Here is a 22,302-nt window from a genome sequence, read left to right on the forward strand (position 1 = left end):
ACCCTGAGATCATGACCCGAGCCGAAGGCAGAGGCTTTAACCCACTGAGCCACCCAGGTGCCCTGCTTTTCATTTTAAAAGATGACTCATTAGGGGCTCAGTGGGTTAAGCCTCTCAGGGTCCTCTGATCTCAGGATCCAGGGAGCCTGCTTCCCCCTCTCTCTCTGCCTACTTGTGATCTCTGTCCGTCAAATAAATAAAATCTTAAAAAAAAAAAAAATTCTTTAAAAAAAAAAAAAGATGACTCATTAAAGACCATGCCTCATGGGCTATTAGTAGCAGTCAATGAATATCTACTAAAACTAAATGCAGTGACTATGACTTGGTGATCATGAACAAGTCAGGATCCTTAGAAAGAGGTAATGTGAATCCTCTAAGTAACAAGGTCACATTTAGCTGTACCCCCTTTTAGAGCCACAGGGGCTATGGGACATCCGGTACATCCTCAATGGACAGCAAGACCCAGAACTAAGTTCAGGTCTAAAGGTAGCAGCCTCATCTTTAGCTCTGTAACTAAGAAGAAGTGCAAACAAGTTCAAGTACAGTAACAGTGTATCACCTGAGGACTCCCTGCTGTCATGTGCTTAGGGTAGCTTAGCCTTACCACAATTCTAAATCCAAACATTACAGAAAGAATGTTACGATTCTGCCATAGCCATACAAGCAACACCCACTAAAATTCACTCTGTACAACTGTCTTAAAGTTTCTTAAGTACTTGTTCATGCTTCCAGCCACAGCAAAAAGTTACTATTAAAATCTGCTGTGTGCAACAGAGCAGTTGCAAAATACTCACAGAAATCAATCACCACTATTATCCCCACCTCTGTGATCTGACAAAATCTACACACTAAGCTAATATTTTCCCTTCTTTGGTTATGGGTGGTGGGATAGGTGGGAAATAGATAAAATGAGCACATTCACATTTTAACTTGGACCTCTAGTATACAATTAGCTTTAGACCTAAGATATCACTGAAAGTGTGTGAAAGGGTTACATTTAAAGAGAGCACAGAGGGAAACATCCCTGTGCTTCCCAACACAAAAGAACTGATCCATAAACACAAAGAACTGAGAAAAAAAGAGCCCTATAAATCACAGGGCTGCCGTGGACTGGCTCTTCTTTTCCACGGGTTCTTTTTTTTAAGAGTTTAGCTGTTTACTGGTAGGACGGTTTAGGAAAAAATGGTTGTGGACTAAGTAATAAAACTTAAGATGATGTCAGATTTCATAATCCAGTAAAATATTACTAGCGACTAACTCTCATTATAGAAAAAGATGCATCGGGCATTACCTATAATTCCTCCAACATCGTACCAAATGGACAACTTGTCAGCTTCAGCCTCCTTCCATCCAAAGTTGTTACTCAGATAAAAGGGCAACCAGAAGAAGAAGGAGTAATTTACTAACTTCAGGCAGGCATAGGCCAGTGAGTACTACAAGAAAAACATTCGACTTTCGATAAGGAACAAACAAGAGCACAGCATGACACAATTCTTAATGTAATTAAAAAGCAAAACCATACACAGAAGTTTGGGAAGAAGAGTACGTGATTTTAAAATTACACACATCTATAAATTCCCATTTGCCTGACTTTACCTAGTCTCCCTCTTCTCTTTATCCACATTAGCTTCCAGAAAGGCATGTGCGGCAGGCCTCTGGAATAAAAATACATATGACTATTTCTTAATTGTCTCCAGTTTCTTCTCCTTTCAGGCCCCCGGTAGAAGCAAACCAGTGTTTTGAACCTCAAAGGCAGAGCACACACTCATATTTCTTTACTTAGACAAAGATAAAAGGTATTCATACCTATAACTATGATTAACCATAAGCAAAGAAAGCCAGTAAATGTCACAGCTTTTATTCCAAGCAGCCCCACTTTTTTGGTTCTTCTACTTCCTGCGATGTTAACATTATGATCAGTGGAGAGCAATGTGACAAAGCTGTAGCTTCAAGGTCTAAGAAAAGAACCGACATTATAACTACTTTCACATTATGATTTCCAAAAGCCTGGTATTCCAACAACCAGTGAAAAAGCAAGAAGCGTCTTTGGTGAGTCAGAAATGAAAGAACATGACCGTCCCGGGCCTTGCGGCTCTACTTTAAGGAATAAAAGTTGCAGCTGTCTTAGGAAGGCAGCAGCGCTAAGACTCCTATATTCAACACATTATTAGCAGGAAATCCTGACATTCAGCATCAAAGGAAAAAGGGGGAGGAACAGAGAGGCTGACTTCAAAGGGTGTCTGGCTAGTATATTCTTTTCCCTGGAGCGGCCTATACTCCCTAGGTATCACTTGCTTTAAAACAGCTTCCCCTAGAGAGCCAAATCCCAATCATGAGGGCGTTTTGTCCAGACAGCCTCCTACAAAGACAAAGGAATTAAGTGAACTCGATTTCCTCTGCATCCCTGCCCGTGTCAGGGAACAATTGCTTGTGAAATACAAAGGAGTAGCAGGAGTTTCATATTTAGTCACAACAGATGTAAGCTCTGTCCCAGAAAGTAAACTATTACCAGCAGAATATTTTAACAACTACTTAAAAACTACTAATCTTCAGCATAAGAACAGGCCTCGAGAAACTTGCATTTCGCTTGTATAATAATACATTGTCCTTCGGTTACAGAACTGCGGAAACTTACATTCTATCTCATACTTCACTACTATTTGCAAATGTCAGTCCTGGCAGCCTGGGGGGAAAGGCAGAGGGAACTAATAAGTGCGAAGGACAACCACCTGCAGACTCTGAATCTAGCTGAGGGGTGATATTTGTAAAGCACCACTAGACAATAACATAAACAAAACCAGGTGCTTATTCACAATACAGTGACCCAATGTTATAGACCCGGGGGTAGCCAGGTTTACATTCTGCTCCATGGGAAGGGGAACTGAAGACACAAGGATGGGCTGAGTGACTTACCCCAGGCCTCACAGAGAGTTAGTGGGTAAGCTGGAAATATAACCTAGGCCTCTTAACTTCCACTCTCGTGCCTGCGTGCCCGAAACATCAAGACAGAAAAACTGCAGCAGAAGGGATTTAGTTCAGATGTTAGAAAGTTTTCCTGACTGTAAAGGTTTTGGAAACACTGGAATGCATTACCAAAAATACTGTGGAGTACTGTATTCTGCACCTTTGAATAAAAGGGTAATTTTTTTTCTAGAATGATAAGAATACAGGCAAATAAGGCAGACTTACATGAACCATTCAAAACCCCTCTTGGTCACATGTAATTTATAATATTTCAACAGGTCAGAAAGAGCATATTTTAAAACATTAATTCTGCCTTCTTACTTGAATGCAGGGTCAGGGTCAGTCAACTAGAGCTCACAGGCCAAACCTGTCCACACCCATTTATTCCATACCATCCAGGGTTTCCTGTGTTCTACAGATGCGAGCAGCTGTGGCAAAGACTGTGCGAACCACACCCCTCCCTCCCACCCCCCGCCCCCGCCCAGAAAGCTGAACACATTTACTATCTGGCTCTTCACAGAAAAGGAACACCCAACCCTGCATTTAGAATGCACATAAAATTTCAAGTTGCGCCATCCTAGATACAAGCTAAGGGGCACTATACAGTATTCCTCTGAACGTATATTCCTAAATAAAGTATCAAAGAGAAGCTAAATACTTCAAGATGCTTTATGGCAGGTAGAGGTAATATCCAGGATTTAGTATCTCAGGAGCTGTGGTAAGGAGATCTGAACAGTCCTTACCGGGATAACTCCAGGAAGACAACAGGCCTGGTAAAAGCTTATTGCCTTGACCTGGGTAACAGCACTGCCTTCTTGGATGGAATAATTGGGCTCATATTCATCTTCATTTTCCGCACCATTAATTAATGGCCTGTGTGAATCTTCTTCAAAGTTTTCTTCTGCCTCGATACCTGGGAGACCTAAAACAATAACAGCCTCGATTTATAGCGTGCCTTCTACACGCCTGGCCCTTTTTCAATGACATTACACTATCTCTATTGCATTTAAGAAAATGTAAATTACACACTATTAAACTGACATGTCTCTTCAATTACACGCAAAGACAGAATTGTTCATCTGTTTGCTTCTGTGGTTTTGCTTGTATGTAACCACAGGTAAGTATCAAACTAAATTACTTTCATGTAAGTACCAAACTAAATTACTTTTATGAAGGGAAACAAATCTGTCTGAAGAAGAGAAATGAGAAACAGATCATGCTAATTTCCAGTCAGTGTCTCAATCACAAAACTCATCTGCAAATGGAGAGTTTTCCCTGAATCTAGGAAGGTGAGCCTCACTCCCCTCAAACATCTGCAGCTGTGCTCGGTCAGTCAACCGGTGTCTATGGGACACAAACAGCAAATACCACTCCTTCAACCCCCTGAGAGGACCTCACAGTTCTCCTAGGGAAAGAGAGACTGGCTGTGCCGGCCTCAGATTTCTCTTCGCCCATTAACAGCAAGACGTGCTGAACGGGAAGGACAGCTTCTCCTCACCAATTTCTTCTGGTGACACCAGGAGTCCAAAGAAGATGACAATCCCACCAGCAAACTGCACAGCTGCTGTCACCAGAAAGGCATACTGGAAAAGAGAGGAGAGAGGTATTGCTTACTCATCTGGGATACTGGTTAGACCACGTTCACTAGAAGCACACATAGGAAGGTCAGGGACGGGGGCAGGGGGACGGGGGATCGGGAAAGAAATGAACACTGAGTGCTCAGGCCATGCCAGGCATGGAGCTGTTTCACTTGTGTCTTCCACGCATTGTCCCCTGGAGGCTCAGAGAGGCCAGTTAAGGTCCCAGCCACACTGAGGGGTACCACCACAACTGTGAAATCGGGACTGGCTCCAAAACCTCATTCTCTGTCCCACAGAGCCTCCCACCAGAGACAGTATCTGCCCTCGAAAATATTCTCTCCAGTTGAAGGGATTAAACAATACACCAAACAATAGTACAAGGCTTCAAGTAGGCGAATAAAGGAGAAGGCCCAGTCCTAATAAGAAACACAGACCGAAGGAAACAGCTAATGATGCTGGCGCAGCAACACAGTGGCCATAGGAAGAGCTGAGAAGGCAACTGACGGCCTGTCCCAGCACGCCTGAAGCAACGTGACAGGGTGCGAATGACAGAGAAAGCCTCCTGCGTGGTCAAAGCAGGGGCTTCTACTGAGGGACAGCTGAGAAAACCACTAGGAAAGCGTGCAATCAAGATTAAAGAACCTCAGGGGCGCCTGAGTGGCTCAGTGGGTTAAAGCCTCTGCCTTTGACTTAGGTCATGATCCTAGGGTCCTGGGATCAAGCCCCAATATCGGGCTCTCTACTCAGCGGGGAGCCTGCCCTCCCCCACCCTCTCTGCCTGCCTCTCTGCCTACTTGTGATCTCTCTCTGACAAATAAATAAGCAAAAATCTTAAAAAAAAAAAAAAAAAAATTAAAGAACCTCAAAAACCAGGCTGCATAGAGGAATTTTATTTACTAGGGAATGGAGCCTGATGTGAACAGACAGTCTAAATTTCTGGAAAAGACAGTGACAACATTAGTGTTTCCAGAAATCAAAGTTGGGAGCTGCACCTGGGGTGAACCAAAATTCCCATCTGAGCCAGTGAGTACAATCCAGATGCAAAGCCAAGAAGCCTGGAATAAAGGTGAGTGGGAATACAGGAAGGCCTTACCGAGTCATTCTTCTGAGACCAAACACTTGATCAACTAGTTCAAGATTTAGCTACTTTTTTTTTTAAAGATTTATTTACTTATTTATTTGAAAGAGAGAGTGAGCACAGGCAGACAGAGAGGCAGGCAGAGGCAGAGGGAGAAGCAGGCTCCCCGCTGAGCAAGGAGCCCAATGTGGGACTCGATCCCAGGATGCTGGGATCATGACCTGAGCCGAAGGCAGCTGCTTAACCAACTGAGCCACCCAGGCGTCCCTTTCCCTACTTTTTAAATGAGCAACCTACTTACTTTTAGTTATTTAGGTTTTTGAATACATCACACTTTCACGTGATCTAAGCAACAAAAAGTAGATGGAGAGTAAACAACCTCCCCTTCCACCTCTTCTCCCATCCACTTAATTCCCATTTTCCTAACATATAATCATTGTTGCTATTTGATTTCTACTTTCCAGAGACTGTTTTAGAAACATACAGGCCAATACCAATACATACTCTGATTCTTTCTCTATTTTATAAAAATGGCATCCTTCAGCCCACATAGTTCTGCACCCTGGCTTTCCTCACTTAACAAACCACAGAGAACTTTCCCTACCAAGACCCAAAGCTCAGGGAGCTGGGTGGCTCAGTGGGTTAAAGCCTCTGCCTTCGGCTCAGGTCATGATCTCAGGGTCCTGGGATCCAGCCCTGAATTGGGCTCTCTGCTCAGCGGGGAGCCTCTTTCCCTTCCTCTCTCTCTGCCTGCCTCTCTGCCTACTTGTGATCTCTGTCAAATAAATAATAAAATCTTTAAAAAAAAAAAACAAACAACTACACATTCAAATCTTTTACCTCTTTTTCTGTGTATTGTTGGTCTTCTTATCAATTTGTAGGCATGCTTTACTTATTAGGGAGATTAGCTCTTGATCTGTAACATGAGTTGCAAATACTTTTTCCCAACTGATTATACTGTCTTCAGACTTGGGTATTTTTCCCGTAAATAATTTCTGTGTTTGAAATTCTCAAAAGTTTGTCCATTTTCAATGTAAGCCTTGTCCACCCAAACACAGATCTACACAGTTCTAAATGGCCACAGTACTATTTCTTAAAAAACAAAACATATTATATGTACTCAAGAAAAAGCTAGAAGGAAATACCTACCTCATAACCGTACTGCAGAACAGAAGAAGCTAGGCACGCTCCCAAAATATTGCCCACTGATGCACAGGCGCTCCAGAGACCGAACACGACTCCTCGTCTAAGAGAAGAGGGACACAAAGAAGACAATAGAATCAGAAGGAATTCTGGTGCAGTTCAAATACAAAATGGCCAAAACACTGAAAGTTCACATACCAAAAATCAACATTCTATCTTAAGATTTTTTTTAAAGTACACCCGAATGACAAAACATTCAGGTCACTTAAAGATAGTATTAAACTAGGGGCACATGGGCGGCTCAGCTGGTTAAGCATCTGCCTTCAGCTCAGGTCATGATCCCAGGGTCCCAGGGAGTCTGCTTCTCCCTCTCCTCCTGCCCTGGCTCACTCGTGCGCTCTCTCTCTCTCTCTCTCTCTCTCATGTGCATACTCTCTCCCTAATAAATAAAAACTTAAAAAAAAAAAGATAGCTATTGCACTAAAGTTCAATTTGGGGCACAACACAAGCCACTGCTAAGAGAAATTTGAAAGTAAGCCACAGATTAGGAGGAAATATTTGCTTATTGCTTATGTAATAAAAGACCCCTTCCAGAATATAAAGAACTCTCAAAAATCAATAATACAAAAACAAACAATCCGGGACACTGGCTGGCTCAGTAGGTGAAGCATGCAACTCTGGATCTTGGGGTTATAAGTTCAAGACCCACACTGGGTGCAGAGATTACTTTTTTTTTTTTTTTAAAGATTTTATTTATTTATTTGACAGAGAGAAATCACAAGTAGATGGAGAGGCAGGCAGAGAGAGAGAAGCAGGCTTCCTGCTGAGCAGAGAGCCCGATGCGGGCCTCGATCCCAGGACCCTGAGATCATGACCTGAGCCGAAGGCAGCGGCTTAACCCACTGAGCCACCCAGGCACCCCAGAGATTACTTTTTAAAAAAAAATTAAATTGGGGCACCTGGGTGGCTCAGTCATTAAGCCTCTACCTTCAGCTCAGGTCATGATCCCAGGATCCTGGGATCGAGCCCCACGTCAGGCTCCCTGTTCTGCGGGAAGCCTGCTTCTCCCTCTTTTACTCTCCCTGCTTGTGTTCCCTCTCTGGCTGTCTCTCTCTCTCTCTCAAATACATAAAATCTTTTAAAAAATTAGAAATTTTTTTAAAAAATTTAAAAATTTAAAAAATTAAATCTTAAAAAAATCCAATAAAATGTTAAAGAGTATGAGTCTACAATCATCTCAAGATAAAAATGTTTTTGAAAAGAGGCTTCAGGGCGCCTGGGTGGCTCAGTGGGTTAAGCCACTGCCTTCGGCTCAGGTCATGATCTCAGGGTCCTGGGATCGAGCCCCGTATCGGGCTCTGTGCTCGGCGGGGAGCCTGCTTCCTCCTCTCTCTCTCTCTCCCTGCCTCTCTGCCTACTTGTGATCTCTCTCTGTCAAATAAATAAATAAAATCTAAAAAAAAAAAAAAGAAAAGAGGCTTCATGCAGACAAAAACATGACGCCAATAAGCACCTAAAAAGGTGTTCAACATCATCAGACATTAGGAAAATAAAAATTAAAACCACGATGATATACTACATACCTACTAGGATAGCTAAAAGTGAAAAGACCACACATGTGTTGGCAAGAATACACAGCAGTTAGAGCCCTTACACTCTACTAATGGGAATTTAAAATGGTAAAACCACTTGCCGCCAGTTTTTGGGTTTTTTTTTTTTCAAAGACCTTATGTATTTATGTGTCAGAGAGACAGCACACAAGCAGGGGAGTGACAGGCAAAGGGAGAAGCAGGCTCGGCACCAAGCAGGAGCCCTATGATGTGTGACTTGATCCCACGACCCTGGGATCATGACATGAGCCTAAAGCAGACACATTTAATGGTCTGAGCCACACAGGCGTCCCGACCACCAGTTTCTTAGAAAGATAAACATTCACCTACCACATGACCCGGCCATTCTACTCTGACATATTCATCCAAGGAAAATGAAGGCATATGTTCATTCAAGGATTTGTACACAGACGTTCACAGGGGCTTTATTTGTAATAGCCCAAAAGTGACAACAACCCAAATGTTCATCAACAGATGGAAAGATAAACTGTGATCCAACAGATCACTGCTCAGCTATAAAAAGGAATGAACTATCTGGGGCGCCTGGGTGGCTCAGCGGGTTAGGCAGCTGCCTTCGGCTCGGGTCATGATCTCAGGGTCCTGGGATCGAGTCCCGCATCAGGCTCTCTGCTCGGCAGGGAGCCTGCTTCCTCCTCTCTCTCTCTGCCTGCCTCTCTGCCTACTTGTAATCTTTCTCTGTCAAATAAATAAATAAAATCTTTAAAAAAAAAAAAAAAGGAATGAACTATCGAGGGACATGACACGACTGGATCTGAGAATAATCACACTTAACTAAGCAGATAAGAAATAGTATATACTGTATGGCTCTACTTAGATGAAATGTGAGAAAATTCAAATTAATCTAAAGTGACAGGGGCGCCTGAATGGCTCAGTCAGTTAAGCATCTGCCTATAGCTCAGGTCATGATCTCAGGGTCCTGGGATAGAGCCCTGCGTCGGGGGGGACGGTGCAGGAGGGAGATCTGCCTAAAGGGAGTCTGCCTCTCCTTCTCCCTCTGCCTGTCCCCTTGTTTCTGCTCACTCTCTCTCTCAAATACATAAATAAAATCTTTAAAAAATAAATAAATAAATAATGATCTACAGTGACAGAAAACAGATCAATAGCTTCCTGGAGATGGCAATGGGAGGGAGGGAGAAGATAGCAAGAGGTGGGGGAGAGGAACTACCAAAGGGCACGAGGAAACTATTGGGGGTGATGGGTATGTCCATTGCCCCATGGTGGTTTTAGGAAGGTATGCAGGCTGAAACTCATCAAATGGTACATCTTAAATATGTGCAGCTTATCACATACTTTAATAAAACCATTAAAAACAAAATGAAAAGAAAGGATGGGTAGACAGAGAATCTAGTGGAAGGAAAACTAGCTATTACAACAGTCCTGGAGAAAAATTATTAGCTCTGAACATAGGTAATGGCAATAGAGCTAGTAAAAGAAAGAGGAGTTAATTTTTTTTAAAAGATTTTATTTTAGTAATCTCTATAACCAATGTGGAGCTCAAACTCACGACCCTGAGATCAACACTCACATGGTTTTCTGACTGAGCAAGCCAGGTGCCCCATATTAATTTTTTTAACATCAAAACTTATATTTTATTCCATTTGATACATATATTTAAATGTGTTTATTGATTATAAGGAATTTCTACATCCCACATGGAGCTCAAACTCACAACACCGAGATCAAGAGTGGCTTGCTTTTCTGACGGAGCCAGGCTGGCGCCCCTCTATTAATAACATACTATGTTATGTCTAGATTTTTTAGCTCCTTAAACATTTTTATAACCTACTAAAACAGAAGGGGTCCCAGAAACAAACAGGAAGATAACACAGCAGAGTGAAAAATTCAGCCTTGGTTCAGAAGTCCTGGCTCTGTGGCTTCCAGCTGCATGATCTCATCTAGCTTGGTGCTACCCCAAGTATACGTGTTAGTGTGACCTAGCCCAAATGCACTCAAACACTTTGACCTTGGGGGCGCCTGGCTGACTCCAGTAGAGAGCATGAACTCTCAGGGGTGGGAGTCTGAGCCCCACAATGGGTGTAGAGATTGTATATGAATAAAACCTTTTTAATAAATAAAAACTATGCTGGGGCGCCTGGGCGGCTCAGTGGGTTAAAGCCTCTGCCTTCAGCTCATGTCATGGTCTCAGGATCCTGGGATCAAGCCCCGCATCGGGCTCTCTGCTCGGCGGCGAGCCTGCTTCCTCCTCTCTCCCTCTCTGCCTGCCTCTCTGCCCACTTGTGATCTCTGTTTGTCAAATAAATAAATTAAATATTTATAAATAAATAAACAAATAAAAATTAAAACTGTGACCCTGATAAAGGAGCATGATTCATCCGAAGTTAACAGCTTTAATTTAAGGCAATGTCAACAGATCACTTAGATCCCTAAGGCCCCAAATTTTTCTACCTGGAAAACAAATAATTTGAACTGGATAATCTCTATGTTCTCCCCAGTACTCAAACACCCTGCCTGTTCCTCTAAAGTATATAAAGCCTAACAAGAGCGTACTGGAGAAGAGTCAGAAGGTCAGGCTCTAAATAACACTGACTGACCAAATATGATTTTAGAAGAAACTAGTTCAGGGGCACCTGGGTGGCTCAGTCGGTTGAGCAGCTGACTCTTGATTTTAGCTCAGGTCATGATCATGGGGTCCAGGGATCAACCCCCATGTTGGGCTCCATGCTCAGCAGGGAATCTGCTTCTCTCTCTCCTTTTGCCTCTCCCCTGGCTCATGCTCTCTCTCATACAAATAAAATTTAAAAAAAAAAAAAAAAAAAGTAAGGGGCCCCTGGGTGGCTCAATCAGTTAAATGTCTGTCTTCGGCTCAGGTCATGATCCCAGGATCCTGGGTTTGAGCCCTGCATCAGGCTCCCTGCTCAGTTGATAGCCTGCTTCTCCCTTCTCCCTCTGCCTTTGCCCCCTTGCCAGCTCATGCCCTCTCTCTCAATCTCAAATAAATAAAATCTGTATTTTTAAAAATAAATAAACAAATTTAAAAATTAAATTTAATTTTAATTTGTTTAATAAATTTATTTAAATAAATAAATTTATAAATTAAATTATTTTAAATTAAGTTTAAAATAAAATTTTAAAATTTTTAAATTTATTTTAAATTAAATTTAAAATAAAATTTTAAATTTTTAAATTTTTTAAATTAAACAAAATATGCATCCAAGCAATTATCTTTGAGTGACAGGATTTCAAGTGGTTTGACCTTCATTTCTCTTGGTTCATTTATATTACCTGGTTTATCCACAATAAACAAGAAGCCTTTGTCTAATTTTTTAAAAACATGAATGGGAAAAAAATTACTATGAAAATCTTGATAAAAAATAAACAGCACGAAAAAAAAAAAATAAGCAGCACGTGAGCATATAGCATCACCTACTCCAAAAGGAAACTAAAGTAGCAATAGGAACAAGAACCTCTTAAAATTAATTCTGTTAAACCAGTAATGCCAGAGTTAGAATTCAACAGAAATCACGAGCACACTGAAGTAGAATCAGCATTTGCTCATTAATTGGTTCTAATTCTACCCACAAGACATTTCATAGGCGAACTTCCATGACATTAAAGAACATTGGGCATTCATGACTCCCACCGTGAAACTGGGGAGGCTAGAAACCCGAGGGCAGCCAGGCAGAGCAACCACGGATCACGTGGTGGGTGGATAATGTCTGTTGTATACACTGGCCTACAGTAAAGGAGTAAACAAATAAAAAAGATTGAGCCATGGGTGAAATAAATGTATACAATATTTATCCAGGAAAAATGAAAGAAATCCAAATTAATAATATTCCTGAGATCAGACTGTCACCAAAAAGGCAAACAGCAAAGCCAAGTCTCTGGGTATCTCAACTCCTTTTCCACCCTATAAATGACATATGGCTCTTCCTCCTGGTGGCCTGGATACGGTAGCAGAGGCCCAACCTCAGGCTGTGGCCTGCATCACACATAAACTCACATACTGTCCGACAAGTTTTAGGGAAAAAATGTCCAATTTGGGCTCTTAAGTCCCAAAGTTTGGCATTCTTCATCCACATCTTTTTTTTTTTTTTTTAAGATTTTTATTTATTTATTTGGCAAACGGAGATCACAAGTAGGCAGAGAAGCAGGCAGAGAGAGAGGAGGAAACAGGCTCCCCGCTGAGCGGAGAGCCTGATGTGGGGCTCGATCCCAGGACCCTGGGATCATGACCTGAGCTGAAGGCAGAGGCTTAACCCACTGAGCCACCCAGGTGCCCCTTCATCCACATCTTTAATTAGAGTCTTCGTTATGTAATCTTGATTAAGACCTATAGATGATTTTGGCCTCAGTTTCTTCACCTCTACTGTAAGAAGGCAAAACTGGACCTTCAAAAGTATCAATAAAGGCATAGGAAGGCAAAACCCACAGAACACACATGATGGGATGGCATGTGAGATTTATTTTATCATGTTACATTACTTATGTTCTGTAAAGGGAAGATTTTTATTAAAAACGGAGATGTAATGCCTTAGCCACACTCAAAATCTGACCATGGCCAGTGAAGTACTAAGAAGGTGCCTCACTGGGACATGAGGGAGGCTCAGCCGGTTAAGCCGCTGTCTTCCGCTCAGGTCATGACACCAGGGTCTTGGGATCAAGCCCCACATTGGGCTCCCTGTTTGGAGGGAAGCCTGTTTCTCCCTCTCCCGCTCTCCCTGCTTGTGTTCCTGCTCTTGCTGTCTCTCTACCAAATAAATAAGTAAATAGGGGCGCCTGGGTGGCTCAGTGGGTTAGAGCCTCTACCTTCAGCTCAGGTCATGATCTCAGGGTCCTGGGATTGAGCCCCGCCATCGGGCTCTCTGCTCAGCGGGGAGCCTGCTTCTTCCTCTCTCTCTGCCTGCCTCTATGCCTACTTGTGATCTCTGTCTGTCAAATAAATAAATTAAATCTTAAGAAAAAAAAAAGTAGGGGCGCCTGGGTGGCTCAGTGGGTTGAGCCGCTGCCTTCGGCTCAGGTCATGATCTCAGGGTCCTGGGATCGAGTCCCACATCGGGCTCTCTGCTCGGCAGGGAGCCTGCTTCCTCCTCTCTCTCTCTGCCTGCCTTTCTGCCTACTTGTGATCTCTCTCTGTCAAATAAATAAATAAAATCTTTAAAAAAAAAAAAAAAGTAAATACATAAATAAATAAAATCTTTTAAAAAATAAAGAATAAGAAAAAGAATGTGCCTCACTGGGCTGGCCATTCCCCAAGTCCACACCATTCCTGTAATACATTCAGACATGAAAGCTTTTCTCCCTCAACTAATCTAACTTTCTAAAATAGAGAAAAGATGTGGGTAGTGTCAAAAAGATCGATTTGATGACAAGTCTAAGTAATCTGATATTAAAACCACTTAAAAGGAGAAACCAAGCAGGACGGCGAAGGCATACCCAGCTTTCCCAAACCAGTTGCCCATGACAGCCACAACGCAGGGCCAACCAGTAGACTGCAGCAGGCCGTTCACAATCCACAGGCAGCAGTAGAGCGCCTTGTTGTAGAAATGCAGCCATTCTGTGACTGTGCCAAAGACGAACACCTGAAAGACGAAGGGAAGGAAAGGGGACATGTGACATCCACACAGATGCTTTCAGGGACACCAAACTGCCTACCACACACACGTTTGTGTGTGAAGAGACACATTCCAAGGTCTAGGGCCCAAGAGATCTGGGCTGACTCCTCAGGTGCTTCCGCTCAGAGCAGCAGCAAGTAGGACACCCACCAAACCACCAGCACTGACCAGCGATATCGAACACAACGCTCATTAATGATTACCCCCGCCTGACTCGTCTTTTAGCCTCTAAGAAGTTAAGTCCTGTTGGACTTCATCAACTCTTTCCGTTTTCTTGTCCCCGGGTCCAGGTGCAGCGAGGACCACTGCAGGGCCTGACTGAGGTCATGTTTGTGTGTTCAGGGCAGTGCCACGTACGCCCCGGGGACCAGGGCGCACCAGCTGTGGTCATTATCGCAGCCATTCAGAGAACCATTGTAAGCTCTGATCCGCTCGGAATTTAGGAGCATTACGCCAAGTCACTGCTTTTTTTTGGCATTTTGCTCAAGTGGATGTTTTATCAGTAGTTGAAGTTTCTTTTGGAATATTATGCTAAAAACTAGTATGTACAATACTGTAGGATTCCATTCTGGAAAAAGCACAACTATAAGGAAAGAAAAATGGTCAGTGGTTGCCAGAGGTTGGGGCCAGGGGGAGGGGAGTGGTGCTGACAGAACTAGACTCATTTGGCAAAACTCAGACCTCTACACCAAGAAGGGCGAGTTTATGCACATAATTCAGTTTTTCAAAAAATGTGAAAAAAACAAAACAAAAATGTACACAGGCTTTAAAATAATATGTATATATGTGTGGGTGAGCAGGCCGTGAATAGGTTTAGTGCATCCACCTCTCAAAGAGCAGATACTGGAAAACAATAATAAAATTGGGTCTAACTGAACTCCATGCTTTTATTCAACCAACAAAAACTGCTCATTAGGAGCTAGGAAACAAAAACAGATGCATCAGATGTGGATCTTGGGCTCTCCCACACTTCACTAGCCCAGTGTTGTCCACATGCCTCACACAGAGAAGCCCATATAAACGTCCCTATCAGCCCCGGGGGGAGGCTTTCAAACAAGGAGGCTGGAGCACACAGCAACCACACCTAGGAAATGGCAGATAAGGGACAGACACCCCAGGAGTCCAGGTCTTGGTAAATCTTTGACCTCAACCACTGTGCCACAGACTCCTAGGGAAAGCAAGAGTGACACAGAAATGAGTGGCCTAAGTCGTCCACAACCTCAGTGCCTTCAAAGAAATACAGGTGGGGAAGCACAGAAGAGGAACCGATTCCCTTCAAGAATGAAGGAGGTTTGGTGTGCCTAGGTGGCTCAGTGGGTTAAGCCTCTGCCTTCGGCTCAGGCCATGATCTCAGGGTCCTGGGATCAAGCCCCGAGTCAGGCTCTCTGCTCAGCAGGGAGCCTGCTTCCTCCTCTCTCTCTCTGCCTGCCTCTCTGCCTACTTGTGCTCTCTGTCAAATAAATAAATAAAAATCTTAAAAAAAAAAAAAAAAAAAGACTTGCCCAACTGAAAACGCACACACAATATTAAAAAACGGAAGATTAATTTTACTTTTCTATTCTACATACAGCAATGGGGATTGGTGCTTGGATTCTAATATACCCAACCAAGATGATGATACTGACGATGATCAATACCTTTTCAACTTACCACTAGTGCAGAAGAGCACATTCCAAAAGATAGAACCCATCGTAAATTAAGCCGATCTCCAACAATTCCACTGATGAAAAGGCCCTAAAAATAAAACATTTTTTTTTTTACACCTCTGAATAACACAGTCCGAAAAAAAGAATATGGGTTGCAAAGCAAGAAAGAATTAAAACACCAACATGGTTCAAAACTACACTTCATTCTTACATCAGACTAGCTGCCTCCATCAGTTTTACACACGGTTCACGAAATGACAGTGCGCTTTGGTAAGCTATACTGTAAACAAACTCATGCACCAGAATTCTGTAATCCAGTGTAAACTTGGATTCTACCAAAAGTAGATTCCCTTCACTGCCTAAGAGGAGACTGGAAAAACAAAAATAAAAACAAAATGAAAAAAAAAAAAGAAAGAAAGAAAAACCAGGCATACTAATAAAACAAGCACACAAATATATTTCATTTTCTAGAACAGATCCACAGATCAGTTATCTGCATTCCCAGAGGGGCTGCTCTTAGCCATCTGCATCCTGAATCAAGATGTATTACAACGCGTCCTGCACAAAAGAAGCTTCTGGGGCACGGGCACTGCCTGCTTAATCTGGCCCCTGGGTTTCATGACTTCACGAGGCAGGGAGAGTAGGGACGCAAAGACAGTAATCAGTTGAAGATAAGTACAAATGTTCTGCCTTCTGCTCTCCTCCCACTGAGTGGCAGGAAATGAAAACCTGGGTCACAGTAGCAAGGCAGACTAAAGAGCCCAGGGCAATACACTAGGTTTCCTCCCTAAATACATAAAATGAATAAACACCCTGACTGAAAACCTAAATCCAGATACAACTGCTTCTGATCAACTGACATCTGCATTAGAGAAAATTTAGATGATATGGTGAACCTGTCACTACCTCAAAAGAGGTACCTGTAAGCTTTCGATGGTGTGTTCTCCAGCTGCCACTCCCAAGCCTTGTGCTAGATATAGCAAAGGGGGTGAAGAAACTCTCCCAGTGTTTCAGATTAGGCCATCAATCCATTCCCTGTTGTTCCAAATGCCTGCATGACGCCTGGAAGCTACAGAAGGCCGTGCAGCTCAATATAAAGAAGCAGTATGATCACTGACGTTTCATAGCGCCTTTTATCTCCTAAACCTATTTAATCCCAGGGACAGGCATTATCACAACTCTACAGAAGAGAAAACTAAAGATCAAAAAAAGGTCAAATTCCATTTCAAAGCCAAGTTTCACACAGCTAGTTGATGGTGGTAGAGCTGGTCTTTGCACTAGACTACCCCGCTTCTTAAAATACTCAATAAAAGGCTCAAAGAGAAACATCCCCGGGAGTGCTCCAGCCAAAGCCGAATGACCATACGGGCATTTCATACAGAAAACGCCCAGGGTGAAGAGCATGGCTACAGAAGCCACGGTCTGCTCCAGTGGTTTCTACAAGTTTCCTCTTTGAAGAAGGTAATCCAATAACTGCCCAAACAAACATGCAGAGAGTACTCTGGAACTTTCTCCAGGTATTTTACATCACCTGGACATTCGTAATCAAAAGGCTTTTTTAGGGTGCCTGGGTGGCTCAGAGGATTAAGCCTCTGCCTTCGGCTCGGGTCATGATCTCAGGGTCCTGGGATCGAGTCCCACATCGGGCTCTCTGCTCAGCAGGGAGCCTGCTTCCCCCTCTCTCTCTCTCTGCCTGCCTCTCTACCTGCTTGTGATCTCTCTCTGTCAAATAAATAAATAAAATATTTAAAAAAAAAAAAAAGGCTTTTTTATGGGGTGCCTGGGTGGCTCAGTCTGTTAAGTGTCTGACTTTTGATTTTGGCTCAGATCGTGGTTTCGGGGTTGTGGGACCGAGCCCCTGTAGCTAGGCAGGGAGTCTGCCTGCCAGTCTCTCTCTCCCTCCGCCCCTCTCCCTGCCTGTGTGTGCGCATGTGCACTTTCACTCTCTCAGAGAAATGAAACTGTAAAAGACAAAGGCATCTATGTAACTGTACACATTTTCAAGAGAGGCGGTCAGACACTGGAGACACTGGGAGGAAAGGGAGGCCCACACCACTGACGGTGCGTGTGTCCAGTGGCTACCACCACTTCCCACGGCCTCAATCCAGCAGCTACCCTTGCTGCCTACAACCTCACGGAGATCCTAGCTGTCCCCTCCAAGACTACATCAGACAGAGAACTAGCCCCTGCCCTGGGGTATGGCTCTTCGACGCCACCATCCCACAGTTCTCCTCCTTCACTGTTCTACCTTGGCCTTGCTCGCCCATTCCTCACGGCTCCTGCCTCCAAGGGAAGCCCTATGGCTCGGCTGTCACTCCTCTTCTCTATCTTCACCCAGTCCCTCGACGATTTCATCCAGTCTTGTAACTCTGAAAATTATCTATATGCCAAGGATTCTAGAATTCGTACCACCAGCCTGAACCTCTACTTGAACTCCAGACTCCCCTAACCAAGGGTCTGCTCTTCATCCTTTGGACAATAATAGGTAACTCACAGGTAACGTGTCCAAAAGACACTTCCCCCACAGCCTCCCCTCCCCGTCGTCTTCCACTCTGTTGTGACACTTCCTCCCTAGAGTTGTTCTCAACACCTCTCTTACGTTCCACATTCAACAGGAAAAAGAATTATTGGTTCTACCTTCAAAGCACAGTTCAACCCTCCGCTTCCCACCTCTGTTACTCCCACCTTGGATCTAAACCACCATCACCTTCACCTCAAAACTGGAAAAGCCTAACCTGCCTCCCTGTGCTGTCTCTGCCCTTCCATCTGCTCTCCTGGGGCAGCAAGTGCGCCTGTCCAAACACAGGGCAGATCTTGGTACTCCCTGTGCAAAACCTTCCAGGACTCCCATCGCACTGAAGGCCCCAAACAAAGCCAAAAGCCAAAGCCCCAAACAAAGGGACCAAATTCTTATAGGTCTGAGCCCCATACCTTCTCTGGCCTCACCTCCTGTCACTCTGTTCTAGTCACCCTGACCTCACTTACCCACTTCAGGTCTTTGCTCAAACAGCCCCTCCTCCCTGAGGTCTTCCCCAGCTATCCTACTTAAATTACAACTCCCACCCAGGGCTCCTTATTCTCCTTTTCCTGCTTTTGTCTCCACAGCACCTACCCCCTTCAACCATACTCTCTATTTGCTTGTGTGCAGCACTGTATTACTGTATTACTGTATTACTCAGATCCCATTTCAAGAATGTAAGTTTTGTAAACTGGGGATTTTTCCTGTGTTGCTCACCGATGAGCTCCCACAGATCTGGCATGTGCTAGGTGCTCAGCAAGTATCTGTCAAACGGATGGCTGGCTGGCTGGCTGGATGGATGGGAGGGACACAGAACATAAACTTCAGCAAATTCTAGAATCCCTTACGAACTTCATAAGGTTGGAGTCATTTCCATTTACATCTTTCTTCCACCTAAAACCCCCAAATTCGAAACTTACCACAGCATAAGAGAAGAGGAAAATAGTGTCGAGGGTCCCAAGGAAAAGAGTGGCCTCCTCTGCGCTGGGAAACAAATGGTTGCGGCTCCAGATCTACGGCAACACAACAAGAACCCCGTCAGGCCCCGCTGGTACCAGGCCGTCCTTCATCCCCCTCAGAGCGCCCGCATCTACAGCCTCTGCCCACCCTCACAGAATCCTGCCGAGGCAGAAGAGAGGAAACCCGCACTTCGTAGGTAAGGAAACACACATGCTAAAAGGTCTGCAAGGTCAAAGCTATTTGCACAATACTAAAATGTTATCTACTTTTGCCCTTTAACTTCTCCATTGATGGTGCAAATGCAGGGGAGGGGGGGTAAAACTCCTGTGGCTCAGCAGGAGTCAAGGCAGTTACACCCCATCGTACCATTCACTGCTATAAAAATAATAATACTAATCGCTATATTTATTGCCATGGTCACAGTTTACTTTTTGTTTTAAAGATTTTATTTATTTATTTGACAGAGAGAGATCACAAGTAGGCAGAGAGGCAAGAGAGAGAGAGAGAGGAGGAAGCAGGCTCCCTGCCGAGCAGAAAGCCCCATGCGGGACTCAATCCCAAGGTCCAGAGATCATGACCTGAGCGGAAGGCAGAGGCCTAACCCACCAAGCTACCCAGGCACCCCGCCATGGTCACAGTCATAAAAAAAAAAAAAAGCCAGGGACGCCTGGGTGGCTCAGTCATTAGGCGTTTGCCTTCAGCCATGCAATTGAGTCCCCCTACAGGTTCCCTGCTCAGCGAGAAGCCTGCTTCTCCCTCTCCCTCTTCCCCTGCTTGTGTTCCCTCTCTCACTCAGCCTCTGTCCATCAAATAAATAAATAAAATCTTTAAAAAAAAAAAAAAGCCAATTTCACTTGAGAACATCCTTGCTACATGCTAGATGCTCAATAAAGATTTGCTGAGTAGGGGGCGCTGGGTGGCTGGACCCGTTGAGCGCTGGACTCTTGATGTCAGCTCAGGTCATGATCTCAGGGTCATGAGATTGAGCCCCGTGGGCTCCACACTCAGCACAGACTCTGCTTGTCCTTCTCCCCGTAGTCCACCCTGCCTCACACACATGCTAATATATAAAAATCTTTTTTAAAAATTTCTTGAGCAGTGAGAAGTATTAATTAAATGTGGCCCGAGTGTACTTCTTTTTGGTAATGAACTCTGTGTGCTGGAGTGGAGAATGGGCATCAGCACTCCGCACACGGAACTCCCAGGGCCGTCCTGAGGGAAAGCACCTGGGCAGCTGTGCAGGGGCGAGCAAGGAGGCTGTTTCCTACTTGAAAGAAGGACTGACAGACGAGCTCTAGTTATTCACATTTGGGTATCTGGCAGATACTTCCTCAGAAGAGAAGGAAACAAGCTCATCACTTCAGAATCCAATGGAAGTAAAGACAGACCAATGCATCTTAATGTAAGGGTATAAAAAGTTAATTGATACAATTTCAGATTCCACATGGCAACTAACCTTTAAGAAATTGCCACTTGTCAAATTCTGGTGTACTATCAAAGATGAATGCCCACAATTAACTGAAAAAGCTATTAAAATACTTCTCCCCTTCCCACTATGTTATCTGTCAAAGGCCAAATTCTCTTCCTATAGTTCAAATGATCAAGTTGCAAGACACCGAATTCAGAGGCAGACATGAAAATCTACCTTCTATTAAGCCAGACATGAGATCTGCAAAAATGTAAATTAATGCCACTCTCCTCACGAAGTGCTTTTGTTTCAAAAAATCATTTTTCATAAAATGTTATTTATGTTAACACATTATGGGTTTATTTCACTCACTTATAAATAACTAAAAAACCAAGGTATTTTTTAAGATTTTATTTATTTTAGAGGTGGGGGAGAGGAAGAGGAAGAAGGAGAGAATCTCAAGCAGATTCTGTGCTGAGTGTGGAACCCCATGCAGGGCTCGACCCCAAGCCCCTGAGGTCATGACCTGAGCTTAAATCAAGAGGTGAACGCTTCACCAACAGAGCCCCCAGCCATCCCTCCCTTTTATTGTAGAAAATGGATGTGGGTTTTTTTTTTTTTTTTCCAATTTCTCAGGGCACCTGGGTGGCTCAGTGGGTTAAAGCCTCTGCCTTTGGCTCAGGTCGTGATCCCAGGGTCCTGGGATCGAGCCCCACATCGGGCTCTCTGTTCCGCAGGGAGACTGCTTCCCCGCCCCTTCCCTACCTCTCTGCCTACTTGTGATCTCTGTCAAATAAATAAATAAAATCTTTAAAATTTAAAAAAAAATTTCTCAGTTTTAATTTCTAAAACAGTGAGTATCTAAAAATATGAACCCACATAACCAAAAGCTCTTTGGGATCTTCACAGCAAAAATTCAGAGAACTACTGGAACAAATGATTTCTGAGATAGGTTGTTACAGGAAGGAAATTCTGACTTTATTAAGAAGAAAAATCACAATCAGCAATAAGAAAAAATCTTTAAAAGAAAGTAAAATGATAAAAGAATATATAAAGTGCGATTCTAAAGGACCGGGACTCATTTCTGTGTGGCTTATGGCACCCGTCTTGCTCCTTTAACACCACCTCACATACTGCTGTCGTCAGGGAGAAGAGCCTACAAAGCTAAGATCCATCAGTATTTCAGTGCACTAAGTAGGGCCCTAAAGTTCTCCAGTTAGAGTTACTTTGCCACATTTTCCCTCAGACCACAATCTTTGACCCTGATACTCATCAGGACCCAGGGCCAAGCCCTGTTGGGCACACACCAGTGTGAGCTAGCGACAGCAGACTCAAGCAGCTGCTCGAAGCTTCTGGAGTTTTCTTTATTCTCTCAAGATGTCACCAAAAGTCCCTGCACATGTGGCTTTCACAAGAACTCAGATTTTAAACAGCTTTCTTCTGCTTCACTGCCAGAATTCAGCTGAAATATACTTTGGCTGGCTTACTTAACAAGTAGAACACAAAAACCAGGGGTGCCTGGGTGGCTGAGTCAGTTAAGTGTCTGCCTTTGGCTCTGCTCATGATCCGGGGTCCTGGGATCAAGCCCCTCATCTGGCTCCCTGCTCATCGAGGAGTCTGCTTCCCCCTCTCCCCCTGCCCCCACCCCCAGCTTGTGTGAGGATGCTCTCTCTCGGGCAAATGAATAAACAAAATCTTTAAAAAACAAAACAAAACAAAACCGAAAACTAAAAAAACAACCTAGGACTAACACAAAGATACAGAAAATAGGATAAAAGAAAAATCTAGAAAAGAAAAT

The 22,302-nt window shown here is 43.7% G+C and overlaps 1 protein-coding gene across 4 annotated transcripts in view; it reads right to left on the reverse strand.

The window, feature by feature from the left end:
- SLC37A3 (solute carrier family 37 member 3) overlaps window positions 1-22,302 on the reverse strand; it is a 56,150-nt gene that overhangs the window by 10,399 nt on the left and 23,449 nt on the right. For all 4 annotated transcript variants that reach the window (XM_044246709.1, XM_044246707.1, XM_044246706.1 and 1 more), the window contains exons 4-10: window positions 19,057-19,149; window positions 15,623-15,706; window positions 13,794-13,939; window positions 6,772-6,868; window positions 4,463-4,547; window positions 3,708-3,886; window positions 1,292-1,433 (exon numbers count right to left, since the gene is read on the reverse strand). In XM_044246709.1, coding sequence (XP_044102644.1) covers window positions 1,292-1,433; window positions 3,708-3,886; window positions 4,463-4,547; window positions 6,772-6,868; window positions 13,794-13,939; window positions 15,623-15,706; window positions 19,057-19,149 — 826 coding nt within the window. The remainder of the gene's footprint in view (window positions 1-1,291; window positions 1,434-3,707; window positions 3,887-4,462; window positions 4,548-6,771; window positions 6,869-13,793; window positions 13,940-15,622; window positions 15,707-19,056; window positions 19,150-22,302) is intronic.

The sequence above is a fragment of the Neovison vison genome, chromosome 4 (genome assembly GCF_020171115.1).
Source record: "Neovison vison isolate M4711 chromosome 4, ASM_NN_V1, whole genome shotgun sequence".
NCBI classification, from domain to species: Eukaryota; Metazoa; Chordata; class Mammalia; order Carnivora; family Mustelidae; genus Neogale; species Neogale vison.